General features: G+C 40.1%; 1 protein-coding gene across 4 annotated transcripts; it reads right to left on the minus strand.

Annotated features, from left to right (window-relative positions):
- Positions 1–258: 258 nt before the first annotated feature.
- Npy5r (neuropeptide Y receptor Y5) lies at positions 259–8,315 on the minus strand. Of its 4 annotated transcripts, none has more exons than XM_021171016.2 (2): positions 8,031–8,315; positions 259–2,450 (listed from the first exon to the last, which is right to left on the minus strand). In XM_021171016.2, the coding sequence occupies exon 2, from the start codon at positions 2,436–2,438 to the stop codon at positions 1,038–1,040; it is 1,401 nt and encodes a 466-aa protein (XP_021026675.1). In that variant the 5' UTR covers positions 2,439–2,450; positions 8,031–8,315; the 3' UTR covers positions 259–1,037. The 4 variants fall into 4 exon arrangements, with proteins under 4 accessions (XP_021026675.1, XP_021026676.1, XP_021026674.1 ...); XM_021171017.2 differs by having other exon boundaries at positions 259–2,447; positions 7,947–8,315; XM_021171015.2 differs by having other exon boundaries at positions 261–2,447.
- Between the last annotated feature and the right edge of the window lie 550 nt (positions 8,316–8,865).

An 8,865-nucleotide genomic window follows, 5' to 3' on the forward strand; every position in this document is an offset into this window, starting at 1 on the left:
GCTTATTTATGCCAGTCATCAACTATTTTTATAGAAGACCTTAGCTCTGGAAAAGAGCTGGAGACAGGGACAAAACATTTGCTAGCATGCACAAGGCCTTCAATTCCATCTCCAGTTCTGCAAATAAAACCAAACAAACAAATAACTGAAAAAACAAACATGCTCAAATGAAGAAAAACATCAAATAGATACCTTGGCTTTCACTTTAGTCGGGCAAAATGATACCTAATATGCATATGACACAGATACAACACAAAGTTAGTTATCTATTTTTATTTTATTTTAACAAACAACTAGCTATTCATACCATCTATGGACTTTTAAAAATAGTCTTATAATAGTAATTGGAAATACACACACCATATAGACTTCACATTTTAGAACATCAAAGATGCATATGAAAACAGCCTTTATTTGACAGTGTTTAATGTGATATAAATCTGAACAAAAGCTAAAACCTTTTCGTATTTGATAAGTTAAATATTAGTAGTAGAACAGCTGGATTAATCTGACAATTTTACCAGTCTTCAATAATAGGAGTGGATCTTTCTCCTATAAATTTATAATCATGTTTTATGCTTACATCTGTAATAGAGTTCTGACTTTTGAATATTTTTGTACTTTTACAAAAAAAAATGTTAAGAAGCCTGTGAAATAAAAATAAAGATATCTAGATAAAAGAAATTCCTTAAATCTGAGGTTAAATATTCTTTGGAACAACTTTTTCACTTCTTACATTTTTGTACAAAATAACAATTTGGATAGCTATAACTTTTACTCGAAACCGAAGACACTCAACTTATTACCAATGACATGAAATGGACGGTAATGTAACTATTTCAAAACAGAATTTTCCTTAGATCGACATTGACTCTGCACAAGTGACTGAATTAACCATATTATAACATAAATGATCTTACATAGATTACAAACTGGCATTCAGATCCAGAACACGTTTATGTAAATTATGCATCAATTAGCACAGATGTATCGTGGGCAGTCTCCACATTTCTTCTCTCCTCGGTGCACGGAGAGAATCATGACATGTGTAGGCAGTGGATAAGGGCTCTCAAGTCTGCTTTGATACCATTATTAAGGAATCCATATAGGATCGGATTAAGACAACAGGACATCATGCCTAACAAGTGACAGATGCAGTACACCAGCTTGAAATGCCTATTGGAAATCAGGTTATCATTGAAATCGGTCACCACGTGGAAGACGTGGAGTGGCATCCAGCTAACAGCGAACACTAGTATTAATATAGTCAGTCTGTAGAAAACACTGCGAGATCTCTTTTTTATTCTCGTGAGGGAACGCTTGACTCTCATCTCCTGAGCATCTGAGCTTTCTTCAGGTTTCACCTCAAAGCAGATCGGGACCCCTGGAATAACCTTACTGGATGGTGACAGCTGGCTACGGACCGAGCCTGGGTTTTCTGGAACGGTTAGGTGCTTCTCCTGTGAAGGTCCTGCTGGGGCAGGTAACACGCATGCCGTCTTCTTGCTGTACCTTCTTCTGTGCTTTCTGATGAATGAGTAGCTCCACTTTTGAGTGCTGGGGGGTTTTGCCTGGTCCCGGTTCTTTTTGGATGGATGTAGAGTTAAGTTGATCATCTCATTTTCTTCGAGTCGGTTTTCTTTGTGGGACAATCCACAGCTTATACTCCTGCAGACGCTAGTATGACTTACTGTTAAACATACTAGAGGCAGGATATACTGAACTAACAATAAAGAGATTGTGAAAGCAATTCTGTATGAATCAGAGGGCCATGACTCAACGCACAAATACTTGCTGCTTAGCAATGCTGAGCCAAAGGTTTCCTTAAGTTCCACAAGACTGTGAAACACTGGGAGGGGAGAACAGATGGCAAAGCCCAGTGTCCAGACAGTAGCTATCAGGAAGTAGCCATGGTTTGCTGTTAAATTGTTAGATATAGGGTGCTTTATCATATGATACCTAACAATGGCAATCGATATTAAAATCAGAGTTGAAACCAGAACTGATACACACTGAAGGAATGGCATGATATGGCACATGGCTTTGCCGAACATCCACTGATCCAACAAGACAGAGGTCAGGGTGAAAGGGGAGCAAAACAGAACAACCAAAATGTCAGAGAAGGCCAGGTTGCCTATGAGAAAGTTCACTGTAGTCTTCTGATTGCGCTTTTTCATAACAGCCATTAAAATAAGTAGATTTCCCATAAAACCAAGAAGACTTACAAATGTATAGAGCCCAATCAGAAAGTATTGTAAATCGTCTACGCTGCCTCTATAGTCCTCCCAGACTGGAAAGGCAGTGTTCCGAGCAGCAGAAGTATTGTTCTCTGTGCCTCTGTAGTCCTCCCAGGCAGGGGAGGCCGTGTTCTGACTGGCAGCAGTATTGTTCTCCGTGACAAATGTCTTGTTAAAATGCTCTTCAAGTTTAACCTCCATACTAGAGTCCTGCTTGGAAGAAGACAGTGTCCATTAGCAGCTTGAAGAACAATTGCACACTATGGCTATAACGTACTCAGAACAAAACTAACATCTAGACCTTGCCCCCATTCTCTTACAAACCTCTAGGATCACAAAGGGCCAGTAATTTGGTTCTAAGTTTGGTACAAATTCAGCAATAATAATTATAGAAAACTTAAGCCTATCACCAGTTTCACACACCATTAGCTCTGCACAAGTCACAAACTTCATTTCTCAATTTTATTTCAGAAATAACATAAGGAATGGCAAAGAAAAATGCACAGAAAAACTTCAAGGTATATAATTTATAATAGTCTAATGCTATTATTCTCTAGTCAAAGTGTCTAAAATTTGATATTAACCTATAATCTTACCTTTTAAAATTCTTTTCCTTCTTATCAAGATCAAACCTAAAAGTCAGAATCCTGAATTCTTGTTTTTCTTACTCTGAATCTCAGGGAATATTGTAACATAGAGACAGAAAGGGCCAGCGTAAATCGGGGGAGTGGTGTGGTGTATTGAAATCAGAGCATGACATGGTTATTGCTCACTTGAACTCTTAGCAATTACAATTATCTGCACGAATTTGCTACAAGAATAGGCCCACCCATATCCCACTGAAGAATGAAGAGAGGTTTATAGAGCACCAACAGTATCTTAGGATTGATAGGTTGTTAATGGTTGATGGGAGATGGAGAAACATTTTCTTCAGCTGTAGCCATTAGTAATATGTCCTTTATCCTCTAAACAAATCTTCTCTAATGCCTTTGAAAACTCACTGGGACATACACACAAACGTGTGTGTGCACACACACTATAGGAAACTAGAATGGGGGTAACTGAGAAAAAGGAAGAGAGGAGAGAGAAGGTATTGGAGTAACATGATCAAAATTTATTATGTATGTATATATATATATATGAAAATGTTAAAATGAAACTTATTGTTATGAAGAAATACTATATAATAATAAAAACATTTATAAAGTCACCCATCCTAAAGTGTCCCTTGCCTGCTAAGTTGGATATGATCTCTTTAGAACTCCTGTGATAGAAACATTACAGCTGTCTGATCCTGGTGTTGTAGTCTGCTTCATGTAACCGTTGTCATGCCTCCAGTTTGCTATATTTGCTTCTAAGCAATGTAAAAGACAAGATGCACCTTACACTCCCCACCACTTACCACAGCACATGGTACAGTAGATTCACTGAACATCAAATATTTATGAGTATATAAAAATTCAAACAAAAATCTAGTGATCAAAATGTGATCTAGTTCATGCTGTATTTAAATTTAAGCTCATCGTATGTACAGCATGATCCCAGAACCTAAGTGTATACAAAGTTCATTCATTAAAGGCTCAAGAACCTAACTTCCAGTTTTCAAACAACAATTTCCTAGTGAAAACACAACACAGCAATAATTCATTAACTCTGGTAAGTATATATTGTTATAGAACTCTAGATAGATGATAGATAGATAGATAGATAGATAGATAGATAGATAGATGATAGATAGATAGATAGATGATAGATAGTAGATGTCAGATAGGTAGACAAATAGATGATTGATAGATTATAATATATTGATACAAATGTGATAATTGATTGATTGATGATAGATGATGATGAAAAGAAATTAATAGTTGGTAGGCAAATGATACATTAATAGATGATTGATAGTAGAAAATTGATAGATCATAGATATATTCACACACATAATTAAGAAAGACTTTTATTATACATCAATATATATTTACCTACTTATTTCTGCAGCCATAATTGAATGTTAATAAAATACTAGTAAACAACGTTCTCATTTTCTGAGGGTCCTGATACAAAATGTTTCCAAACTAAGAACACTTTTTTAAAATACATATTCATTTTAAACTAAAACTAACTTTGTAGCCTAGCAATATTCACATAGTTATTATTGTATGAGCAAAGTTGGACCATTTTTCCAACAAATTTCCATCACCAAGCTAACACACACCTCCAAAAATAAGTTAAACTAAAAGCTCCTAGACATTTCTTCCTAGACACTAACCTATAATTTCCATTGGTTCTGACTCAAGAGAAAGAGGCTAGCTGGTATGAAAGTGACTCCCATAGTCCCTGAATCATTCCAGTCACCATATGAGTAGACAATGCCCTTCAGCACTGGGGTAAGTCAGTGAGTTTTTGTAATGAAAGCAACCTCGACTCCTGCTTCAGCCTGTTTCCTGAGTTCTGATAAGCGCTGGCCTCTGTGTGCCTTGTTTATGATTGTACTTATCTTTGGGATATGCATGGCCTGTTTGTAAGGATGCTCCTGCTTGGCTGGGCACTCACTTTTCTTGAATCAACCCTTTTCTCTTAAACTTGTGTGGTAGGTCCAGAAGTCACTAATTGGGCTTTTTTTTTTTCTGTGACCAAAGCAAGGATAAGCGACAAATTGGACAGAGACATCTACAATGGATTTGTGCTTTCTTACTATATAACATTCAGAATAAAATTGCTGTCAATTTTTTGAAGAATAAAGAAATGCAGCAGGGTTTTTTTCTGCAATAAAAAATGTGATTTTTGAAGGGCTGAGGCTATAGTTCTGCTTCCGTAGCATGTGTGAGGATTGGGTTCAGGATCCAGCACAAACACACACATAAGACTATACATGTATGTAGTGTAGGGTCAAAAGACATACCATCCCCCCCAAAAGGACCCCATATCTTGATTAGTTTAAATTAGATATAGAGAAAGGTATTCATTATTATGATAGTGAGAAGCTTAATAAAGCATATCAGACATATTAGATGCTGATAAATATTTGCTACTAATCATTTTAGAAAGGTAGCTTATTGTTCCCAGATTTAAAATAACAGAAATGAATGGCTCTGGGAGATTCTCAGGCTACAGTATGACTATGTGTGTGCATATCTATGTGCACATGTATCTATCTATCTATATATATTCAGATATCAGGCATTTATATAGCCTGCAATGAAATATCTATATAGGCAATAATGATAGTTTAGCACTTCAACTACTTAGATGCAGTATCTTCATTGATAAAGACACATAACCAACAGGAAACTAAAGCTGCAGAAGACATTTTTAGTTAAGTAAAAATGTATACCAGACTGCATTGTTTTTACTAGAACATCCTCTATTTTAGATGTGTGAGAATTACTGTTGAATTTATTAAATAGCAAAAAGCTATCAGGGTTTTTTTTTTTTTTTTTGGCAGTTCAAAGAAATAATGTCTGAAGAATTCATTGGACAGTGACAAAAATGGATGATAGCACTTCTTTTATAAATTATTTCTGTATCTTAGGAAAGTAAAGCCATAGGTAATTTAACATGGACTCCACTTTAATGGATATCTGTGTAAGATCAGTTACACCTTGCCATTAAGCAAGTGTTTACTGAGCACCTACTATGCTCAGCATGCTGTTCTGCGTGTGAAGATGGCCACATCATCTGCCTGTCACTCATGTACATCCACACACATGACGGCTAAGGTCCTCCAACACCAGGTACCTTCTCCAGACCTTAGCTCCCTTGAAGACTTCTCACCACCAAATTATAGACACTTCAATATGTGTGGGAGGACACCTTAATTGCTTTCTTTAAAACTGCCTCCTTACAGTTACAGGACAGTTTAACCACTAAGAAGCAGTTTTGCCCAAATAAGATAGATATAAATCATCTGGTTTCCAGTTGAAAATATGAAGTAGAGGAGCCACTTGAAATCAAAATAAGGAGATAAACAACAAATCAAACGATTGCCCTGCTTACATTTACCCCTTCACTTTTTCCTCTTTTTGAAACAAGCAAATGAGTCACAGAACCATCAGTCCACGCAGTGATCTTCTGCTTCCCATCACTGCAATAACCAACTCCCACAAGGTTTATACAGCATCAGTACTTCATAGATGATGAAGACAATGCCATAGAGATTGTTAATTCACCCTAGATAACTTTCGGAGGTGTGAAGGAGGGGGTGCTTTAACAATTACATAAAGGGATATTTATTATTGCAGAATGTTGCAAGCCACATGAGTTCTTCATTTCTACCCTGTTCTCTTTCTTACATGGCAACCTTTCTCACAGTCACAAGTTCCACCTGGAATGCTGGAATGTTCCCAAGGAACACTGTGTGTGTGTGTGTGTGTGTGTGTGTGTGTGTACTGTGTGTGTGTGTGTATACTGTGTGTGTGTGTGTGTACTGTGTGTGTGTATGTGTGTAATGTGTGTGTATGTATGTACTGTGTGTGTGTGTGTACTGTGTGTGTGTGTACTGTGTGTGTGTGTTCTGTGTGTGTGTGCTCATGCGCAGTTCATTGTGAGGATTTACTGTAATTTTCTTATAAATTGGTCTGTATGGAACACCAAGACAAGTGAAGTCTGAGTAAACTTTAAAGGTTTTGAGAGCGGAGCTAAGTTCTTTAAAGGAATAAGGGGAGAAAGGACAGTGGGCCAAGCTTAGAGAGAGACGATCTTTGCACTTAAATAAGCTTTCACTCTTAGGTTAATTCACTGCTTAATAAAAATGTGTATCATTCTCGCAAAAGATGCCAACCATGCAGAAGAATCGGATACATGTAGTTCTGCCTGTTTGCTGTGGCTTTGCAGCGATGGCACAATTCCATGACTCCACGTAGTGTGTGTTGTTCTGCAAGGCAAAATTCTGCAAAAGATGGCCCTGGACAAATAAGCACAGTCCTCTTCAGCTAGCAAGCATGCAAGTACCCACCACCCTTCTCCTTATTCTAGATTCTTAACAACAGTTTCTCTCTCTCTCTCTCTCTCTCTCTCTCTCTCTCTCTCTCTCTCTCTCTCTCTCTCTCTTTCTCTCTCCTTGAGACATCTGGAATTTGAAATGCACCAGTCTTGGGCACAAGCTTACAGCAAACCTTCATTTTCTTTTTCTTTTTCTTCTTTTGGCTGGCTTCTATCTAACAATATGTTCTTTGAATAGCGAAACTATAGGTCTGTAAACTTACAGATAAGAATTCCTTTTTACCCCCTTGGAACTCAGGTGTGTGGATGGCTATTTCCTGCTCGCAGTTGACTTACAAACCACCTTGCAAACCCAAGTGCACAGCTGTCTCCCTGTGTGTGGCCAGCTGTGGGACAAGAAGGCAGCTGAATCGCCGCATCCTGGACATAGCCAGAGCTCAGCTAGGGCTGACAACCTGCGTTGACACCCCGTGGGTTGTGGTTCCCTTACCTCAGACGCCCACCGAGCTGTACCCCGGGTTCCCCTAAGCCAAAGCCGGGACTGAGCTTCGTCCATCCCTCCTTCCCATACTAGGGACCCTCCCGGGACAATCCGATAGGGTCTGGCAAGAACCTGCTCCACTGTGAGTTTGGCACCGGAGGGACCTGCCAGACTAGGAAGGATTCAACTGCAACCGTTTCCCCCGCTCTCCCTTCCCGCCGCCTGACAACTGCGGTTTCTCCACCTCCATCCCCTTTCTCAATCAGGCTGCCTCCCGGTCCGCAACCCACCCTCTTGGAAACCACAAGATGCTCCAGAACCCAGGATAGGGATGTGGGCTTCTCGTAGGGGCAGGCGAGGCCTGGAGTGGGTACCTCGGGATGCCCTGGCCGCTGCGGGTGCCTGGACTCCGGGGTAGCGGCTGAGTGCGGTCGCTTCTGCTTGAGATGGAAGCGGTGGCAGCAGGAGCAGGACCTGGAGGCGGCAGTGGGAAGGAGGGGCCCCGGAGCCGCCAGGGTTTTAGAAGAGCCTCGGGAACACGTGACAGTCCCTGAGACCCCGGACACCCGGCTCAAGATCGCCTGTTCCTGGCCTCCATAGTCCAATTTAGGTACATCCTGGTGCCCGTGTGTCTGTTTGGAGGCCCCGGGCAGCCGCTCTAGGGCTACAGGATGCATCCCCACTACCCTGTTCTCTAGTTGCAGGAGTTAACTTAGGGGTCCCACGGATGTTTGTCCGTCCTATGCTCAACCCCATAGTGGCTTGTATGCGAGTAGGCGTTTTTTTCCGATAGCTTTTGTGAGAAAAACCTTCAAGGTCCATGTTTTCTTTATGAGAGGGGGAAAATAACACAAAAATCCCAAACAGAACATCTTCTTGCCTTTCTAACATAAAGAAGTCTGGGTGAGAAATTGACCTAAACCTGCAGGGAACAGGCTGTGATGAAGCGTGCAAAATAGACAATAGGATCAACTCCTACTCTAAGGGGTAGTAGTGTGTGGGTGTGAGCGAGGGACAAGGAGCAAAGGGAGCTGGGAAGTGGGGCTGAAATGGAGCCAACCCTTCCTGGAAGCTTTCCATATCAAAACCCGTGAGTGTGTGTGTGGGGGGGTGGGGGGTGGGCAGGGGGCAGCGGTGTTTTGTCATCTTTCGAAAACATAAAGACAACCTAAAGAAATGAACAAATAGAAACAAATAAAACCCTGTCCT

Source organism: Mus caroli, chromosome 8 (assembly GCF_900094665.2).
Source record: "Mus caroli chromosome 8, CAROLI_EIJ_v1.1, whole genome shotgun sequence".
Classification (NCBI taxonomy): Eukaryota; Metazoa; Chordata; class Mammalia; order Rodentia; family Muridae; genus Mus; species Mus caroli.